General features: G+C 39.4%; 1 protein-coding gene across 2 annotated transcripts in view; it reads right to left on the bottom strand.

Annotated features, from left to right (window-relative positions):
- Positions 1–342: 342 nt before the first annotated feature.
- drd3 (dopamine receptor D3) overlaps positions 343–22,476 on the bottom strand; it is a 32,379-nt gene continuing 10,245 nt past the window's right edge. For both annotated transcript variants that reach the window (XM_086151167.1, XM_086151168.1), the window contains 7 exons: positions 21,700–22,026; positions 17,218–17,330; positions 10,123–10,259; positions 7,665–7,858; positions 5,181–5,246; positions 3,067–3,457; positions 343–1,483 (listed from right to left, as the gene is read on the bottom strand). In XM_086151167.1, coding sequence (XP_086007293.1) covers positions 1,287–1,483; positions 3,067–3,457; positions 5,181–5,246; positions 7,665–7,858; positions 10,123–10,259; positions 17,218–17,330; positions 21,700–21,990 — 1,389 coding nt within the window. In that variant the 5' untranslated portion in view covers positions 21,991–22,026 and the 3' untranslated portion in view covers positions 343–1,286. The remainder of the gene's footprint in view (positions 1,484–3,066; positions 3,458–5,180; positions 5,247–7,664; positions 7,859–10,122; positions 10,260–17,217; positions 17,331–21,699; positions 22,027–22,476) is intronic.

Below are 22,476 nucleotides of genomic sequence, written 5' to 3'. Positions count from 1 at the left end.
GGCCATCTTTTCTTCCCTACAGTGTATTATGATCCTTTCGCTTTTTGCGGCCAGTTTTTGCTTTTTTGGTTCTACTCTTTTCAACTCAGCTTCCCCTCATCCCTTATCTCTCTCTCTGTGCTTTTCTCTCCAGACTCATCCTACTGTCAGTGTTGCTCCACTTTTCAAAAACCATCTCTAAATCTCCAATTTTCCCCAGATGGCTTTCTGTTGTGTTCTCGGCAGAAATCTCGTTCACGTTTTCATTCACCAAATGTGATGGTTTCTGTCATCGTGAGTGGCTTTCGCACAGAGAGGCCCACGTCTGCTTTTTTACCACCGTATGTTTAGAAAACCTCGTTTGGGAAATGGTTCATCTTCTTTATTTACAACACACATGTCCAAGATAGACCTGCCCACCACAAAGATTATAATCGGGCTTAACTCATTTAGATCTCGAGCTCCCATCTTTGTCAGTGTATGTGACAACATCCGGTAGATGTAAAACGAAAAGGGCAGGTCCTGGAAAAACACTGACTGAATTTTTTTTCCAATGTGCATTACAGTAAAGTGTCACATTACTTTTTTGCTAATGAAATTACATTAAGGACAATGCCTTTACATCAATATACTTTATACGTAAGACTGTCTTCAAACCCTTAGTCCTTGCATGGACCAACAGAATCCTTCCAGTACAATCCAAGTGGATGCCCTTGAATCACTTTTGCATGCACTGGTGAGTAACTGATGGCGCTTGTACTGAAAAAAAAGGGAGGGTTGGGGGGGTGAATAGCATCAGTAAGCCGACGCAGCGAGATGGCAGAAGACCTCAGGACAGAAATGATGTGTGATCAATCTATCTGGCTCTGAGCTTCATCTCGGCTCTAACTAGCTTCCAAACTGACATCGACCGGAACGTCCTGAACCGAGGAGCCGTGCCAAGGAGGAGTATGTGCGTTGTACACTAAAAGAATGCCAAACTTTGTGCTATTAGTAAGACTGGGATTGTGATGTCTTATTCAAATAGGAATAATGTTCATACTGTTGACAAAGAGCCCTGTTGAGAAATATAATATAGTCCTTGTCGTAGAGTTGTAAAAACTGTCTTTTGGTTGCATTGATTCCACACCACAGTGATACTTCTCTCTCCAGTTTTTATGTAATTCTTGCCCCGTGTCATAAAAAATGGCTCGCTTGTCCCCAGAATGAACGGTGAACGTCCACGGTTCACTTAATGTAACATGTCAGAGTTGTAGCACACATGCGTTGCCTCATCTCCTTTTCAATTTCCCGTCACGTCGTCCTCTTCAGCATGTGAGGATCTTGATGAAGGCCCTCCTGAACTCGATATTGAAGGTGGTGTATATAACAGGATTGAGAGCACTGTTGACATACCCCAGCCAGGTGAAAGCGCTGTAAAGCCCAGGAGGCACGTAGCATGTGCTGCAGTGGGTGTTCAGAATATGAGTCACAAAGAAAGGCAGCCAGCAGATGAGAAACACCCCTAGAGCAGGCAAGATCAGAGACAAAGGGCAGGAGGGAATAGAGGGTGTAAGTGGAATAGCATGTTGAACAAAGTAAAACCAAAACGTTGAGTGGGTGGAGAAATCAGTGATGCAAAGCAAGGAAAGAGGAGTTTGAAGTGGTAGGAGAGCGTGAGAAAAGTTACATTTTGAGAAGGACAGCCATGACAAGAGAAAAAAATTGATATGTCATGTTAATCAATATGCATAGAAATAGAATTTACAGTCGACCTTTAAAACTGCAGATTTCTATGCATGGCGTACACTGTGATGATCACATTCAACGTATTGAACGGCATTTTTTTTGACATTTCTTTTCACCGTCAAGCAAGACAGTGAAAGTTTGCATTTGTCAACTAGCCCGATGTTCCCGATCAGTAAATTTTGAGATTCTAAACTATATCGACCTCTGCCACCGAAAAAAAGAAACTGCTGAAATTGCTAAAAGCACAAATTACTCTTGTGTAAGAGGTTTGTAATTAGCCTGTTCACCATGCACTTTGCCTCCCTCCTGTTATTCTTGCTTTTTGGCCTATATTAGTCAGTGTGTCATTATAGCCCATGTTCCAGGGCACATTTCTCAGCAGGTCGAGGATTTGCATTAATATGCCTGTGTGTGTGTGTGAGTGTTTTGAATATATATGTATGCATGTATGTCTTGCTCGCCACCAACAGGGTCAGTTTTCCTGGTTCTCTTGCTTGTCCACATAACATCTCATATTCCTCTAATTTTTCTCGACCTCCCCATCACTAGTAATCATGTGGTTACTACATTTTAACCCAAACCCATTAGTGGTTGTTTCTTCTATTTCACGGCTTTCAGTAAGTGATATTTAATTACATTCCTCCATATCAGTTGGCCACAACAGTGCTGATCTACACCTTTGCATGGATGCACCTTGAACTGGGATGTTTTTTAGCATATTTTTTCTATCTTGCATCTCTAGTGGCATTCATACATGCGGGTCTCTACAATGCCTAGCAATAGCCAGCCTGACAATAAATTTCACACCCTATGGATAAAAAATCTTAAATTGGATCCACATATCACAGGTAGGCAGTTGCTGCCTGCCTGAACAGCAGGTGTGAGATGAGCTGCTCTGAGATCACTTCCTATGTGTGCAAAGCTGTTCACTGACAGCATGGAAATATAATCAGGCATTTCTGATTACACTTTTTCCTCTGCAAGTGGAACACGGTTGTGGCAACGTCACAGATAATTGGAGCTTGGGGTAGCTGTGTGAGGACACACGTAACGTGTGCACAAAAAGCTGTCATATAATTCTTGACATCATAGCTTTTTTAAATGTGATGTTAAGACATGCTAAGAAAATAAATGTCCTGGTGTGTTCGCTGAGCACACTAAGCAGGTGTTCTGCAAAGTCAATCAGCACGTGTGGTTTAAAATATTGTCATAAAAAGCAAATGAAGCAAAATAACAAAATCATTCATGTATGGAATCCCCCCCCAAATAGACTGTTATACATGTGTAGCAAGTGTGACATTTGTATTTTTATCTCATCTTATCTCCCATCTCATCTCCATTAAGATAGTCTCTACTCACCGAGTACAATGGCCAGCATCTGGGTAGCCTTCTTCTCCCTGGCGTGCATGCTCCTGAATCGGGAACTGTTGATGTACGAGTGCGGAAGAGGCCGCAGAGATGTGTGTGTTTGTCCATTGGATAGCTCCTTAACCTCACAGCTCATCCTGACTGGGGGCTGTGCATTCTGGGTAATCTCCCCAACCTCCTCCTCCTCATCCTCATCCGATCCCTGCTGCTGGTCCAGGTCCAGCTCAGTGCGGCCGCAGGTGGCAGGGCTGATGCTGCAGTAGTTCTGCGTGTCCACCGGGGGCAGCACGGAGTTCTCCACAGGTCCTGTCTTTGGGCGTTTGTGCCACAGGCATCCCGACAGCAGGTTAGGCTTGGAAGGACCTGAGGGCTCGACACTCTGCTGTCAGAAGAAATAACACATGGTCATATGGAATTTGTCATACGCTGAGCACATTTGTCACGCACTGGCTGCGATGTAGTCAATGCAGAACATCCGGAAAGTTTAAAATGTGACCCCCACCTCTTGCTTGCATTTTTAAAACTGATGAAAATGGTCAAGACAATAATAGTTCCTGTAAATATCTGGATAGATTCACTTATGTGTATATCAACACGGCATTTGAAGGCGGACGTGAAGGTCACACTTTACATAGGTAAGCTTCGCTGCCGATTACAACAATTGAACAATTCCATAAATCAAACTACTGGTCACCACCTGGTGATAGTTAGTCATTTTAAAAAAGAAAGACTTGAAAGCACTGATACTTTTAGGGCATTCTCTGCTCCAAAAAAACTTTTTTTTCCCCTCTTAATCCATTCTTCTGTTTTACAGTTCTAATTCACAGCTCTTAAAGCCTCATTTTTTTTATCTGTATCAGGCAAGATTTCTCAGCAGAAAGCTATTTATACATCAACCACACTTTCCTCTGAAGAACAGATGGACAGAAAGCGATGGGTGCCCATAATGGAGCATTTAGCAACTAAAGAGCTGTATATTTCCCCCAGGAGTTGGCGAAGGTGAAGAGATAACGAGGGGAGGTAATATTGGACTTATATTTCTCAGGTGGCCAGAGACATGGTTTGAAATTAGTGTTGTTTTGCATCCGCCAGATGTGAAAATAGCTAATTGCTCCTTAACTTCTTTTCCACAAATTTAAAGCCAATGATGAGTCAAAGCTGTTCTGCCCCCGTGTGGCAAAAAAATAAAATAAAATAAAAAAATCAACGCAGCCTGAATGTTTAGATATTTGTACTAGATTTCATAATTATTTAATTAATATCTTTATCAATCTCTGTGTTCATAGAAACTCAATTTCCAGTGTCATGATTGCAATTATCTTATCTTGGCTTCAAGTTAATGTGAATAATAAATTGATAGCGTCCACAGTGGTGCACCTTGGAAAAATTCAGCCGATTTTCCAAAGTGCTACGCCGTGATTGACGCTTCCCATACATCTCCAAACCAGGTTATTAAATATAAGCCACATGAAATAAAATGATATGAGACTGAAATGACTTCAAGCTACATAACAATGGAAACTTTCAGTCATTTTGCCTATTGATTGGATTAACATAACATGAAGCATTATCACTTTTCAGCAGGCATGGTTGCAAAGAGCCTTTTGCACTTTGCAGCAATAAAAGATTAAACATTTTTTCAAATTACGCACTGATGATTACGTACTGATTTCTTTTCTGAACACAACCACAAAGAAAAGGTTTTCAACAACACATCTTTCTCCCTGGCAAATAAAACACACTTTTATTCTTCGCTCCATCATCTGTAAATTATGCAGGTGCTGCAGTGTATTAGCCACAGACTTTGATCAGGTGATGAGTGACCACCGTGCATGAAGCCACGGTCCAGAAATATGATACAGCAATCTTCCTCAAACCCCAAAGCTTTGATCACAAAGTGAAATAGAAACTGAAGCGTGCATAAATATACACAAAGAAAGACCCACATGCAAAGCTAAAAACAGACCTTGCCTTGTTCACCAACACAATCAATCTAAGTTATTCAAGCATGAGGATTCTCTGTATACAACAAAACAAGGCAGCTGGAAAAAGGAGAAAAAAAATAATCTCATGCGAGTGTTGACTTTTGACTTTAAAACACCTACCACTTTAATCCTTATTGGTGAGAGGTCCTGTTTAGCCTTGGGAGTCTCCTCTTGTAGGCATGTCTCCTGTGGGGATCAGAGGGACGTTTTAGATAGATGCTAACCAACCAATCAGTATACAGAGCTACACATTTTTCTGCAGTTTTTTTTGACAATCAGATGGTATCATTTTTACAGCTCATACCTGGAAAAAAAATTGATAGCAGTATGGATATCTGATTGTCATCACGGTGCCACTGCATAATTCAATTGGGGCTCACCGCTGCTACAGTGACGACCCCGTTTGACACAAGGCAAAAACACAAGATCTTATTTTCAACTGGAATCACTTGGCTCAGACAGAGACTCTATTATGTTATTCAAAGCATTTTTCCATTATACATCTTTCAGCCTGAACTACCCCAGGGCTTGAATCTTACAATGGGTGTCTCCATTCATGGATGACTTTTCGAACTGCAGCCCAAAACACAAGCAATTATCTCTAACCTGCTGCTAAAAGGAGGACGTGGCTGTGAATTTGTGTGTAATGAAGGGGGAGGGGGGGTCGAGAACAATGAATCACACCACATGACACGGGGAGCCTCTGGGTCAGCATGGGTCGGTCAAGTCACTCGACTGAGTTATCTAAGAACGTCTTTTTTTAACACAATACATTAAAAATAGGGTTTCTACAGAGCAACAGCAGATGACCCGATGCCTCATCGCCTCAGGATATTAGGAAGATAAAACCATCACTTGTGTGATAGATTTAACTGAGACAAATAGTGATGGATACGATCAAAGATCTGACAACTGCTCGAGGAAAAATATGAAGTAGTCTTTTGTAATTGTTTGTCTCTGCCAGTGAGGAAATTAGATTCATGGAAATCGTGTTCTAACCTTGTGGGTTTATAAATACAATAAAATAATACTCAATTAGATAACTATTGTGCTATATTAAGATATTTCTAATAGAACTGTGAAATAGTGATATTGACCACATTCTAATTAGTTTATCTTTTTATTCTAAGGCTGTCAGCAGCATAACCTGCTGTCGTGTTTTTAATAATCATGCCCTATAAATTGTCTTCACATTTGTGAACTGCTGCCCCGCTCTCATTCAAACTGTGCACTGGCCCTGCAGCTAAACCTCAACAAATTATAAACTGCACCGTCTCACTTCCGCAGGGATATTACACTCCATCATGGCTGTTTATATATGGACCCCGCAGTGCACCCGAATCCCATCACATTCATAACATAGATCCACTCCGGGGATATCAAACCCATGTCCTGCGAATCACAAGAAACCAGAGACTTGAAATTACTGTAGCTGTAATTTCACACTGACATAAAAGTTCTGAGGATGGATCGAACTTCAGCGACAACAACATCGGACAATTCCCCAACCATTTTCATACTTCCATACTTTTATTCACTTCATAAAAAAACACAAAGGCAACGATAACTGACTCAGAGGATTCTTTGTTTAATTAATTCACCATTTAAGGAGCATAATTGATTACAGAGGGTTGTTAAAATTACATTTATTGTTATAGGTCATCTTGTATCATAATGACTGTTTCCCTTCACATCTTGGGAAGCAATTTTCTCAAGATGCAAATGTCATCCCCTTCAATTAACTTGTAGAATTCAGTCATGTAAGAAAAATATCTTGCATTATATCTCTCCTTTTCTCTCCAACATGCACATCTGCTCGATTATATGGTGCATTTCATTTTAGATACCGCACACCTTTTCTTATGGTAATAAAATGGGAGGTTGTGCGGTAGTTAAGGTCTGGTCCAAGGGAGACTTGTTATTATTCATTTGCATGATGTATGGCCGGTTGAAAAAAATTACTGACAAAGCAATAACTAAGGAGATAAAGTAATACCAACATTCTGAGTCATATTAAAAAGAAACTGAGAAAATCATGTTTTTTCAATGGAGGTTAACAGCAGCGGACAACAGTGTTCTGGTAGATTCAGCTGCTCATATCTAACACAACAGCCTTTATAAAGACCAATTTGTAACCAAAAGACCCTCCTCTGCACTACATGCATCATTTAGAAATTATTAAACACTAATGACAACAACGTTTGAATGGCATGGGGGTAGAAACTTTCTGGCGGTCGAGTAATTGGTATTCAACCCGTTAAGCAAAGGTCAAGAGTTTCTCAGTTTTTGAAGTGGCCGACAGGCCTGCAATTACCACTGTTTGTAACTTATTAAATATGGGGGTGGTCATTAAATTCTCGATGGGTTCTCAATAATCCATACAGTTGTCTATAACTTATTCATATTTTACTTTGGATTAAGGCCCCCTGCAGGTCTCCTCTCTGAGGTCAAAGGCCAAATTGTAGAATACATCGACTCAGAAATATTACCACGCATTTATTGACTTATTATTATTTATTAACCTATCATTTATTACTTTTTCTTGTTTTCTCCTCTATTAGATGTATTTATTATTTATAGAGCGTATTTTATAAGAAGCCTCACCACAGATGGTGGAGTTGAGCCTGGACGGACTTTCCCACTGGCCTGGCCAAAGGTGATTCTCTTTCGCCTCATCCTCAGGAAGACATAGATGCGGATGTAGACCAGAAGGGTGACAATAAACGGGAGGTAAAAGGACACCACTGAGGAGTAGATCACAAAATCGGGGTTGGAGATAGAGCACACCATCGGGTCATCTGTGTAAAATGAAGGAAAAAGAAAGGATGCAAAGTGTTTGAAAATCATAGAATAACAAAAGAGGCAATGGCCATATTTTATTGTCATCTGTGAACCCCCGGTGCACACTCTGTCCTCTACAACCTTGGGGGTTGCCCTCCTTTTTATTCTGTGGCGCACACATACACAGAAGTGCGTAATTTAGTACAGACAGGCTCACAGCCAATCCCACCACTACCGGTGTAATTCCACTATAAATTTTGAAGTAGAGAGCCATTTGGCTTCATAATGATATTAATGGTAATTGCTTAATTTTTTCAATTAAAGCTCCCGAGTGAGTTATCTGTCAGGTAAACTAACAGGGCTTTAAATTAAAGATAAAAAATGGGCTTTGACCACAGCTGTGAAATGCAAATTGCATGTCAGTAGTATGAGCGATTTGAAATGATTTTCTTCTCCCCAGTTGTTCCTCTAAATCAATAACACACACCTCAAAAGCAAGACAGAAACCTGGAGAGACAGATAGGATCTATTTTCAGCCTCTTCAGCACATCCGTTTCTACACTCCGATTATTTTACCATTTAGTAGGATGCTTGTACAGTAATTGTTAATATAGTGATATAGTGTCAGGCTGCTCTCTGTCTAATATGTTTCTTCAGATACGTCGAAAGAGCAGGACCTGACGTGAACCTGCTGGTTTGGCATTGCGCTGATGATGCTCGGTCGCTTGTTTACAAAACAGCAGGGAACCGGCAATCATCAACCATTGTTTTGCATCGACTGTAAATGGGCTCAACCATGTTGACTGCCTCAACATTGTCTCTGATTTATGCTGCAGGGTTCAGCCATGCATCTACACCACTATGGGTTTGTGATTAAAACAAGTCCTGGTGATATTGCATAGGATTCTGTCATCAGTGAATATAGTTTATTTTCCAATTGCATGTAGAGTAAATCAAAAGTATACAACATCATGCCGATCTTACCTGAAAGTCAATTGAGGAACCGCTTCATTAGCTGCTCTTGGTTGTTACGGATACATTGAGTGATACATTATTCAAATTTGACTGATTTTCTGATGCAGAACTTCAAACTACATGGAGAGTGGCGGAAAATGACCTGAGTGGAGCATTGCTGTTAAAATCGAAACTCATCTTCATATGGCACCTATGTTGTGATTCATTACGAACAAGGAAATAAGAGATGTTCACCAACATTTACCAATTACAATAACCACATTTGACAAAAAAATATTTTTATTAGTACATAAAAAACACAAATATAAATAAATAAATGAATAAAATAAAATAAAATAAAATAAAATAAAATAAAATAAAATAAAATGTATCCCATAACTTAAATTTTAAAAAGAAGGTATTTCATTGATATATTTCTTTCTTGATAGATTGTTGGGGGAAAAAACAAAACCTTTTTTCACCACAATATTAAATCTCTTGAAACATTTTTTAGATTGTACAGTAAATCTAAAGCTGTTCTGCAAGCTGTGGGCAAAATATTAATGCATACCCAACACAAAGTAAGTTTTTTAAGCTATTCATATGCTTTGTGATAGATATCAACATCATATTTGCTTAAATATGGGGTTAGTGGTGGTGTTCCAAACTTGGTAAAGATAGATAATTATGAACTCATACATTATTAATGTTAACAGTACTGAAAATTTAAATATGATTTAGAAGGAGCAACATTTGCTAGTTTTGTGTCAAACATCATCATAATTAACTCATATGCAAACAGTGCTTTAACTAGTCTATTTGCTTAAATATTAAAAGTAATACACAGAGCGGGTTTTGCAGTTTGTCTTGCCTCATATACGATCATGACATATTTATGCAAATGAGGCATTAGTCACTCCCTGGTAAAGTCACATCTCTCTCAATCTCAACATGGTCAGTTTGTCACGCCTTTTTGAAAGTTCGAACTCCAGCCGAGATAAACAAATAATACAATCAGTGGTGCTTTTTCCCCACATCATATAAAGTCAGGAACAAACTACAGATCAGCCTTTTCATATGCTGAATGTTGCGCTGCTGCCTATGATAAGAAAAATGACTCAGAACCTATAAATCGGTGGACCAAACCTTTAAAATCCCATTTCCTCTAGACATGGTTGACTTTAAACTCCATGCTTACCTCATATTGACCCTGAATATAAAGATAACATAAAAATATTCTCCTGCCATGCAACCACCCTTTGACTCTTAAATTTCATGGCTCTTGCATATGGACAGCGAGATAATGTGACAGTTGTGTTGATCTGACCTGTGGTGTTGAAGCCAAACAGCAGCGGACACGAGACGGCAAAAGCCAGGACCCACACCATGGCGATCATTGCAAAAACTCTCTTCCTGGAGCGATGGGTGGTGTTGTACAAGACGGGCATCACCACGGCTGTGTATCTGCAGACACATGTTTGAAGTTGATTTTATCCATTATCCCAAATATATGAATCAATCTGTGGATTTTAAGAAAAGAAAAGTGCTGACACAGTACAATAAAACATGGGATAAATGGGCCAAGAAATGAACATTGGCAAAGAAATACATTGATAACAAGGGAGAAAAAAAAATCACTTTAGACACTGGTTAAATTTGTTTTAAGAGTTAATCCTCACATTAGATATGAGTGTATGATGAGTCCAAGAAAACTACAATGTTTCATAAGGACCGGTAATTATCCTGGATACCAACCCAAAATGTGATGTTATGCTGTTCAGAGCCAGCTAACTGCCAAGACTATTTACCCTCATCAGACTAATTACTCTTGTTCTTCCCTGGGCACAATATGGGGTAAACCCAGAGCAAAACACACACATTCACTAAAAATACACTCCTCCCTATGTTGTACCCTCTACCCTTCTGCCACACTGCTGTCATACTGAATAAAAGCAGAGATTAAAACGAAAGCCAGTAAAAAACAATGATCATGGCTTATTGATCAAACGTTACTTTAAATGGCCCTTTTCAGCTAGCTGGGGGACGGGATTCCGACGCTCATAATTTGTCTAGAGGTAAAAGAAATTTCACAGAGACGGTTCTCACCTTGGGGTCGGACTCAAACCTGCTTTTTAGTGTTTTTAATATTACCTTATTTCATTTTTCTTTAGCAAGCAGACAACAAACATTCCCTCTTATCATAGAAATGTGGGAGTGCATGCTCAGTCTGGGCTCATAAACAAAGACTTCCTGCCTCTGAGGAAATGCTATCAGTGATACCGACTGCTTCAGGTGTTTTACTTCAATTTAGCACCTCACTCTGTCTTTCATAATCCATTAAGAGAGCTGTAGGGCACCAAATTACAAGTTCCTTTGAAAAAAAAAACAAGTTATATCTAATACACATTTTACACAACACTGTTGGATAACATATATTCAAGCAGGCAGGTAATCATATACAACTGAAGATATGAAAAGCACTGTGTTAAATTATCAGTCAGATACATAGTGTGGCTGCAAAGTCAAAAAAAAGCCCTGGCAGTCAGACCTCCTCTCCAGGTGAGAAAGGGTTTGATAATGCAAAAGTTTGTCAAACATCTGAGAAATTCTGGACTTGATTTACTTGAACATGAAAAAAGGTAAATGGCATTTTCATTTAAAGAGATTTTTTTAGCATCTTCAATTCAGCGACAGCAAAGAACAAGGCAAACAATCCCAGGCTGCTTTGATAGGCTTTGCATTGCTTTTAGAACCATTTGCACTGGATAGCTAATGATTTCTCCACAATCTCACACATTGATGCACATGGCCTCGGGATAGGCGATAAAAATATAATGTTTGATCACATATCGCCACCACGGTTATGAACCTTTTTAGTTCCAGGCATAAAAGCATTGAAAGGAATCACGGTTGGGGTTAAAAAAATAAATGTATTTCTGCCAGGGTTTACAAATGTGCAGGTGATATATGAGTGACTTGCTGCCATTCCCTTATACAGGACTGTCTCAGAAAATTAGAATATTGTGATAAAGTTCTTTATCTTCTGTAATGCAATTAAAAAAACAAAAATTACTTTTTCATGCTATGCTAATATTTTGAGATAGGATTTTTGAGTTTTCTTAAGATGTAAGCCATAATCAATAATATTAAAATAATGAAAGGCTTGCAATATTTCAGTTGATTTGTAATGAATCCAGAATGTATGACATTTTTGTTTTTGTAACTGCATTACAGAAAATAAAGAACTTTATCACAATATTCTAGTTTTCTGAGACAGTCCTGTATATGGGAAAACTACTTGATGTCCAATTTTATGAGCTTGCTATCAAAAATTGCATTTTTATTGAGTGAAGCTTGGGAAGGAAAGGAAAAAAGGGTTATAAAAAATTCTAAAATAGAGTCATAAATCATGAAAAGACAAAAACTTGATATAATAAGGAAAAGGAAATTAGAAAAGCATCAATTAACAATCCCAGTTGGATTACATGGTTTGTTTTGGTGACATATTTGACAGGCATCTCTAAAAGAGTGACAATTTTTCACATTTTCAGACTTCTGTCATTGCAACAGATTGTTTTGAAGACAACCTCAAGAAAAATCAAGATTTATTCATAACATTCTCTGAGGGAAAAGTAGTAAGTTTTTCCTCTGTTCATCCCATCAGTGGCTTCTGGTATTGCAGTGGACAACTTGTGAGTTTGAGCAGAACAGATCCTAAATATTCAGTCTCCCCTGAAACATAACATGATCACAATCCCCTCTAATAATTCCTCCTCTTACTTCCTTCACTTTCTTTGTGGCCGATGGAGCTGACTGCAACTGTGATTCTTCACAATCCTCATGATTCTACTGGCATTTTTAGAGGCTTGTGGGTGCTTTATCTTTTCTTACTGCCATATTAATGAGTCAGGCTTTTTGCTCTTGTGGTAAGTGCACATGTTTTTCAACCCGTGGACATTGATAGGGAGCAATCATTCGCCTTGTTGCGACTACAACCCCTCGGCAGGCTAATTAACACGGCAGTCAAAGCAAGGGCTTAAGGAGGCCCAAGTAATTGGTGCGTGTCGGGTGGGCTTTGGCAAAAACATAAACAAACCAATCACAAAGTCAACTCTCGTGCCCTTTGACAGGTGGCGAAGCATCATTACTCCCACAGAGTTGTTACGAAGGCGCACTTACGAGGAAGAAGTTACTGTCACACCGAGATCAACATTTTTGGGAGGAAAAGTAAATTGGCTTTACCAAGAGCTCCCAATGAGGTGGGGCATCCTTGCAAGATAAATTATACAAACAAACCCTGAATTTCATGTCATCCTAAATCTCTTTTTATGCATAGATATTTTTTAAATTGTCTGTATAATCCTTTTTTATAACTCAGTGCATACTTATGTTCATCTGCAGTAAATGAATGATATATTTTGCATGGTCAAAGGGGCAATACTTGATATTAGATGACAGTTTTATTTTTGGTGTGTAGTGTGAAGCAACTTCACAGCAGACCCACTCTGACCTGGTTTGACATTTTTGCAATACGGGACAATACAATGAAAAAGACAATCTATTTTCAGAAAAATAGGTTCAGCTAAGTACGGTGAGGCTGAGTGGTTTCACTTTTTCAGAAACATGAAGTTTGTAAATACCAAAAAAAAAAATCTAGCACCATTTCTTGTGACCAAAATCAAGCCTTTCAATCTGTCATATCCCCCTGTGGTGCTGTTTCCATTTCTTGATAAAATGTCTGTCACTGAGTTCTAAGATTTGAATTTTGAAATGGGTGTTTAATTTTAGATGTTTTCTCGCACATTTCTGGCTTTAGTTTTATATAAATATACTCAAATATAATATCATCATCCTCAATTACCTGCTTGTGCTCTGTTAGATGCATTTATATCCTTTTTTGGCCTCACCGTGGCCTCCATCATAACAGTGCCCCAGCTATAAAAAAAACAAACAAAGGTCATCTGCTGCTGCCTGGAGTGGATCTAAGTGAGCAACAACAAACATCTTTTTCGTGAATATGCTACAAATAAATTCTAAATAAATTTAGAACTACAACCCTAGCCAGGCATGAACCCCAAAAATATAGATCAGAGAGTACAGATCTGAACCTATCTGAACACAGCCTTCCACATTTGGAAAATACATAACGTTTCCTAATGAGTATAGGAAATAAAAGGACTGCCAAGGACAGATGGACAAAATAAAGGCCAGTTGAGATCAGGGTTTAATATGAATATATCCTCAGTGTACTGATCGAAGTACTTCCATCCTTTTCATTGTTTGTCTTCACTTTATCTTTTTATGTATAGTGTTTCCTAAAGCAATACTATTTGAGTTGTCATGCAAAAAGTAAATACATGAATCATAAAACGGGACCTGGGAATTTTCATTTGAGTGTGATGGAGGATTAGATACACAAATATTTATATCATATCAAAGCATGAATAATCTATTAACTGTTTTGGTGTTCTGATGTCCCTTGGTACCTGTTACCAACCAGTCCTCATATTACTGCAATATTTACTTTCAGTTCTGATGTTGCCATTGGTGAAACCGGCACTGGATGAAGGCTTCATAGCACTATCTACATCAGCCAACTGTCACACAAAGGCTTACCGAGGGCTGTTTCCTGTCACTGTTATGCCACTGATTGGATGATAGACATCAGTTAAAGTTTGACACTGTTTTAATTAGGCAGTTCTAAGATCTGGTGGGGGTTATGGAACTCTATGTAGAGCAGAGGTTGACAAACTATCCATGATATCAAAACATAGGACACAGCAAAGGGTAAGGCGATGGTCAATAAAGACTTTAACTGTGGTTTTAGTAGCTTTGAAGATGGATAGATAGATAGATAGATAGATAGATAGACAGACAGACAGACAGACAGACAGACAGACAGACAGACAGACAGACAGACAGACAGATAGACAGATAGATAGACAGATAGATAGATAGATAGATAGATAGATAGATAGATAGATAGATAGATAGATTCATACATACATACATACATTTTATTCTGGTGCGAGCAAAGTGTTTTTTATGCAGCTGTAGCAATTCTTTTAAGATGAAATGAACAAATTTCAAGGAAGACATGGTTAATTTCAGCAAGCCCTGAACACCCTCTCCTGGAAAAAGTTATTCTTTGCCCTCCTAGTGCCTTTGAGTGGAAAAAAAAAAGTCTTTGGTTTAAAGGTTTCCAAAGGGTCGTTGATTCTTAAATCATTGGAACTCAACCAACACCATGTCAAGCAGAATCTACTCATTCAATAATACACAGCCATGATTGAGAGCATCCTGTCATTTCCAATCCCTGTCTGTGGTGGAAAACACGATGATGGAGGTGGACAGAATTATCAGCAAAGTATCAAATATTAAAGGACACAAACTACCAACACTGAAATAAATCAAAATCAAAACTTTTTGTCAGCTCACCAATCTCCCCTGTGTATCCTCTGTGTTTGTGTATGAGTGTATGTTTTGATTGATCGACTATGTTTGCACTGCTGTAGTATGTTATGTGTCAAGACAGATTTTCTGCCTATGCTGAGTTGAACTCCTCGGTCTATTTGAAATAAAGTAGATCTGCTTTATTTGAGCTAAATGTAAACATCACTGGCTATTTCGGGAAATATTCCACAATCTTCTCCCCTTGAATGCATGTCTTTCTTCTCATGACTTGTCTGACATGGGCTCTATTGATTTTGCCTGTGTAATATTTCACACTCCTCTACTAAAAGGGGCATTACTGTGCATTTCAGTCTGTGATGCAGGAAGTTTCCAAAGCAAACAACATTATGTGGGCCAATAATCCCAAACTCAAATGGCTGTCGATCTGCAGGTGCAGATGCAGCAGCTATCTCCAGCAGACTAACCCTAGCCGCCCACGTCATCATCAGGCTTTGGTGATGCTGAGCTCATTCCCAGAAGCAGTAGAAGCACTTAATCTTGAAGCTGCACCTGATAGTTTGGTTGTGGCCAAATAACTGGGAGGAAAAAAATCATCTCTGCGATTCTCCAGCTCCAAGGTCATTATATTTTTGGCAGGGCAATAGCAGCTATGCTAAGAGACCAAAGAGCACCTGGCCTGCACATAAAACTGAAAGCAAGACCAAGTGGGGGAGCTTTTCTTTTTTAATGTGTATTAATTTCACAGCACAGTTAAATCTTTTTACACATTGCTTCAGTGCAGACTATTGAATCATTGGGTCAAAAAGGAGATGCCTGCAGCCTCTTCTCATGCTCTGGGCATCACATAAATGGATTGATATTGCTTTTAATATTCAATCCCCGCACTGAATACTTTCATGATCTAAATGGTGAGCATATTATAGATCTTTTTATGAACCTGCTGCCAAGCACTGCTTAAATATTATATAGACGCACCCTTGTTTTTGATAGTTTACAGTAATTGTTATGATTAATTGTCTGTGTTTTGTCCTCTTCTCAAGCTCTCATTTCCCTTTGGTGGATGTACTAACTAAACTGCACAGAATGATTTCTTGTTAGGAGGCCATTGTCCCCATTAATTAATTAAAGTAAGAGGACGGATGATGAATCTTTTATTTTTGAATATTCAAGTCAACAGAACATCCAAATTCCTTTTGAAAGTAGAAAAAGAATCACGAGATTTAAAAAACATGAAAGAAAATCGAACAAATGCCATTGAATTTGGCCTCACTTGAAGTCCTTTCCAAGCTGGTGATCCAGATATTTAGAGGGGTCTCGTATAATGTTTATGCGCAGTGTGCAGTTGTATGCCAGCATTTATTCCATCATTGTTGTGTGTATATTTTATAACTCAGTTCAGCTCTGTATTTTGTTTTTCATGTTTGCTTTTGGACCGCCTTGAAAAGGAGATGAATCGGTATATGACACAAGAGCAGCCCTCAGAGAAAAGGCAAACAATAGTTTTACGGTACACAATACACAACTAAATCCCCCAACGCCTCTGCTCCTTATGAAGTGATACCACATAGTTGAACTCTGAATGCCTATGAGTGGATTCAAAGAAGTGAGGGAGCTATTAAACATTAACCATGACACAAGAAAACAACTAGGCAAATAAATAATGCAAGTACCACTATAGATGTACCTCTAGAGTAAATGTCAGAGTGCGATGTTTCTTCATAAACTCATACAACTAGATATGAACACATATGAGTTGAAACCAACAGACACACACATGTCTATACACAGACGTGTCAATAGGGCAAGATATAGAGATATAGTTATCGAGACAACCTCGCCCCCCTTTGAATTATCGTGTGAGGTGAAGAAAACATGACACCTGGAAAACTAGGAATAGTTGAATGGATGACATTTTTGAAAGTGGATGTCATGGCAATATCTCAGGTCATACATAACAACTGGAGTGGAGACAGAAACAAACACACACACACACAGAGCGTGCACTCACCTGTCAATGCTGATAGCGCACAGGTTGAGGATACTGGCAGTGCACATCATCACATCCAGTGTGACAAAGATGTTACAGTAGAAGCGGCTGAAAAGCCAGGTGCCGCCAACCACCTGCACAAGACAGACAGGTGGATAAACACAGCACAGACCTCTCTTCCCCCTTTTGCCCAGCATCTTGTCCACGCTGGGCACATGTGTAAATACAACAGAAAGGCGCAGTTTGGTACACATTCTACGGCAAACGCTCCTGGTTAATGATAAAAACTTATTCAACTACATTTTCAGATGAGTCTTAAGATTCTTTCAAAATCAGTGATGACTGTGTTGATATTGCACCACCTACATAGCTGTGTACTGTATATGCAAGGAAAGTAGAAACAATGGTATCATTCAAAGATAGGGCTTGATTACCCTCATGGGAAAGGATATTAATCCTCAGCTAAAACATCCCAGCCAACTCCAAAACCCCAATCTACCTATTCAGATTACCAGGCTTCACTCAGACCACTTAATGCCTGGTAATATCTATCTGACAAAGACAAATGTGATCGAAACTCCATTACCTGACTTGGATTCAGGGTGGGAACAAAGACACACACACACACACACACACACACACACACACACACACACACACACACACACACACACACACACACACACACAGAGGGTGGGTACAAAAATGGAAACATTCATTTCCCATGTTAGTTTCCTTTATTTAGTGGGTTGGGGGACATTCCTTGTATGCGTTGAGGTCGGTTTGCAGAAACAACTAGCCTCTAATAATGTTATCATAAAATTTTGGTATGATTATCCTGGTCCTTCCTTAAAACTTTGTTCCAGTACCACAAAATACACCCTAAATATTGTGGTGAAACAAAAATAAGAATAAATAAATAAATACACACTTTGTGTAAATACACACTTATCTGTACATGACTTTTAACTTTTAAAGAGCTACAAGAGTCACAGTAAAATGAAAGGTTGGTATTGTTGACCAAAATCAAATTAAACATTTTTTGAAGATTTTCATATCTTTATGTTAAATATCAGTCCATTTCAAGCTGTTCTGGATTGATATTGATAATAGACTTGGCAGGCTGGGCATGCTGGGTATTTTGTAGAAGCTCAATACAAAGTGGGTCAATATTTCTCTAATCTCCAATCTAAAAGAAATGGACACAAAGGTAGAAAAGCAATAATTTTTCCTTGCTTGACAAGAAATAAACGAACCCATTCACGAAAAAATAAATAAATAAATGATACTTGGACACAGCAAGGACATGCACACACACACACAAAAACACTCATGCATGCACGCACACATACACAACAGACACTTATTGAAGTATTGAACATTGTGTGACCAGTGTGGGAATACAGCGGTGACTCAGTAGGGCAGCAGGCGCCTCGTATTGAGCCCACTGTGTCTGATCTATGTTCTCACAGCAGTGGAGTGTGCAAAATGTCCCAGTGAAGAGACACAGCGGGAGCAGCAATTGTTGGGTCTCTTGGACAGCAAATACAATATTAATTGGAAAAAGGGTAGGCATTGGGAGTTATTGTTTTGTGTAACAATATGTGCTTATGTAACTAAAAAAAAAATCTGAGTTGTGATCTGAGGTTGGTTAATTGCAACCTCACTTTAATTCTTGATGTAAAAGAGTAGATTACCAAGCGTGAATATTTCAAAGAGGTTTCCATGTGAGTGACAGCTTAGGGACTCTGAAATGAAAATCTGTATAGAGTTTTTTTTTTATATTCGGTGATTAAAAACACACCACGCATTCATTAAGGAACTGACTACAGCCTCACTTCTCACCACCTGCAGGGGGGGAACATGGCGATGAGGGGAGGAAGCTGGAATCGGACAACCGAGACAGACGGACCTCACCGGTGTATGAACTTATGTGCACTTCAGAGTATATGGAACTGTGGGTTTCACATGTAGAGAAAGAAACACCAAAGTTCCACTGCTACTACCTGACAGCAGTTTAAGCTAATTTGAGCAGACCGGAATAAATCTGTGATCTCTGTCACATGAGTAAAAGGCACTATGCTTCTGCATATAAGTGTTGGTTTAAGAGCTGGGGTTGTGTCAGCGTTAAATCCTTGACATTGTGTCGCACTAGCTGCGTTATTAAAGTTGGACTTTGGACTCTAAACCCAGACAATTTCTTCATGAACTCCAATTATTTACTCTCTCCTAAGTGTTTTGGGGACTGAGGCTGAGCGTCTATGTACACAATGCATGTTTAACAAGAAGAACACAAGTGGCAGGGGACCGGGATGAATCGTCCTCTAGGGCTGGAGGAATATACCAAAATAAACAACAACTCTGGGTAAGCCATATAAGTCCAGCATTGCTCCATTGCTTTGTATTATCTCTTTCTTTTATGATCAATCAGGTCACAGAAGTGCTCCGTTCTGCTTCTTCTTTGGTAACTTTTCAGTGTTTTCTGAGGTGACAACTAAAAGCAGTACGCTCTCCGGGAATAAAAAGGGATGAATTCATGACATTCGTAACTCAGAGCTGAAGCTCACACAGTCTTGCGCACTGTTCCTATCAATAAAACAGTAATCACACAATGTCGGCGGAGATGAAGCTGCAGATCCCGTAGAACAGCTCATGCACTCCCACATCCTGTGCAACATTATTTACTCTTAATTTTATAAAGTGAATTATTACCTGGTCATTGCTGCCAGTACAACCACTTATGTCGAGTGCAAGTCATAGATCAAGACTTGCAACCAGGGATAAGGAGATTTGCTCATGGAAACATGATTTCTATGTTGTGAGGAGGGGAGAATGATACTCAGTCTCATTCCCAGATATGCCTGCAGAAGTAAACCAGTAACTGCCCGGTCGCAACAAGTTAATCCCCCATTCCTTCAGATTATAGCTGGAAGGTGATGGTCTTCAAACTGCAGATGATGTTTCACAGCCTTATCCCAAGATAGTACTGACCTTCACATTAATGAATGCAAGACATTTTTTCCATCACACTATCTTTTAATGAATGAAAACCTCACGGAATTTTGAATTTCTTCATTGAATTTTTAATGAGAGGCACTTGCACTTTCAGCATGACCGCTTACATGGAAGATAAACTCCTGAGTGAATCCCGTTGAAGTCCCAGGGTATCTCAATTTACCTTTCAGGGGGGCATAATCATCTTTCATTTGCTCACTGAACATGTTTTTCTTGGTTGAGCAGTGGTTGATTCTCACACACACAGCGAGAAAGTGCACATTCCGCACAAGGTGAGCAAACTTTAAACAGTGTGGAGGTTGCTTGTTCAACACAAGTGGAATCTGAGTGTATGATTTTTCAACTTGGTGTGGCCCATAGCTGCTCCTGAACAACCCACTCTGGCTCCAAGGCTGAGCCAATGCAATTAATGGAGGTACTGTACAGCGAGTGAAAGCTGAGGGCATTGACCATCTGCAGACATACATTACAATGGCGTGAATGTGGAAATGTGTATTTCCAGCAATCATGAATACCAGCTTGGGATAATTGTTGGACAACAATACATTTACTGGGCTTGTTGTAATTTAAATTTCACCCACTTACTCGAAGCAGATTAGGTAATAATGTGTTAATATTCAATATGTCCTTCAGCAATTATGTATAATTTATATAAATGATGAAACTCCAGAGAATCTCCCTCCATCATCATAACTGTCCTTCTATCATCCATATTGTTGTCACAACCTAATAAGCTCCAAATGACCCTCCTACAATTTCCCCCTCTTTTTTTTTAACCTGAACAGACTCTTACAAACTTTCACTAGTACTCTCTTCTCGATAGCCATCCCATGAATCCCCGCTGAGCAGTAAAATATTTACCATCTCTTCTATAGTTCTACCGCATCCTTTCTTCAATATGACATTTTTAGTCAGGGTCTCTATCCCAGATCACTGTTTCTAAGACTGCTTTTCAGCGGGTCCAATTCGAGAGCAACCCAGTGGTGTAATTACAGACAAGATTTTATACTTCACAGAATTACACACATATATTCATATAATAAATATATATATATCCATGAATGATTTAGAGGACTATGTCTTTTCATTGCCGTGTTTTGCAAAGAAACGCTGCATGAAAAATTGTAAAAAGGTATCATTTCCCAGCAGTGACTTTAACTAAACCCGATCAAACTCACTGTTGATGTGACTTTATATCCAGAAACATCGAAGATTATCCTAAACCACTGGAATGAAAAGCATTCTGTCTCGTGCAATGGAAATGTTCTCAAAGATTACACCGGGATTTGTTAACACCAGCCAAATATACCAGCCAAAGACAAGGAAAACAAATTTGAAATTCAAGAACAGCTGCCTCCCAAATGGTATTTTTCATGAGAATTCTATGAGTATGGTGTAAAATTTTCAGAAAAGCAGCTGCTTGTGTAATTGTGTTCCAGGTGTTTGCTATTACTGATATATGTTTATAGAGAAATTGGAGACCCTCACCTCCAGGTAAACGGCCCAGGGCATGACCAATGAGGCCACCAGCAGGTCCGCCACCGCCAGGCTGACCACCAGGTAATTGGTGGTGGTCTGCAGGGAGCGCTCCCTCAGGACGGCGAGGCACACCAGCACGTTTCCAAACACGATTGCCAAGATGAGGAGTGAGTACAGCATGGCGTAGTAGTTGCGTTCCCCTTCATCCTGCGCCGTTTCCTCTGCACTCTCGTTTCGCTCGTCCCATCCAAGGTGCTCCGACTCGTTCCAGAGCTGTTCTGCGCTGATAAACATTGCCATGCCGGGGTCACATGGGAGGAGAGGTGTTTGGCAGACCTGTCAAAGGAGAAGAGACGGTTAAACAATTGTTTTCTCACTCGGCACTCTAAATTCTGTGGTCCAGCATGTCACGCAAAAAACACTCTTTTCGAAAAGTGAAATTAAGGTATTTGCCGTCTTGACGGTAACAGCATCATTTCAGCCAAGAGTCCTCCAAGGAAATCCATTTTTGCACTTAGCAACATTAGATGAACAGGTGATTCAACTGCACTCCGAGAATGATATGTTTTGCAATGCAGTGCTGTGCATTCTATTTTCCCACTCTCTCTGACACAAATGATATCCCCTTTGAGACTCCGCTGCATGGCGAAAAGTCAGCAGTGAAATATAAAGACCATTCCACTCAGGCTCTTCAATGCCAAGCTTTTCTTATGAATTGCTTTTAACCCATTATCTACAGTCTGGAAAGACATTAATAAAGACGTGGCGTTAGGCCTTCAAACAACC

This window comes from Fistularia commersonii, chromosome 8 (assembly GCF_037954325.1).
Source record: "Fistularia commersonii isolate RoL2024-O1a breed Wild chromosome 8, RoL_Fcom_v1.0, whole genome shotgun sequence".
In the NCBI taxonomy this organism is placed as follows: Eukaryota; Metazoa; Chordata; class Actinopteri; order Syngnathiformes; family Fistulariidae; genus Fistularia; species Fistularia commersonii.
The sequence above is the reverse complement of the archived record's forward strand: the minus strand, read 5'-3'. Positions and strand labels throughout refer to the sequence as shown.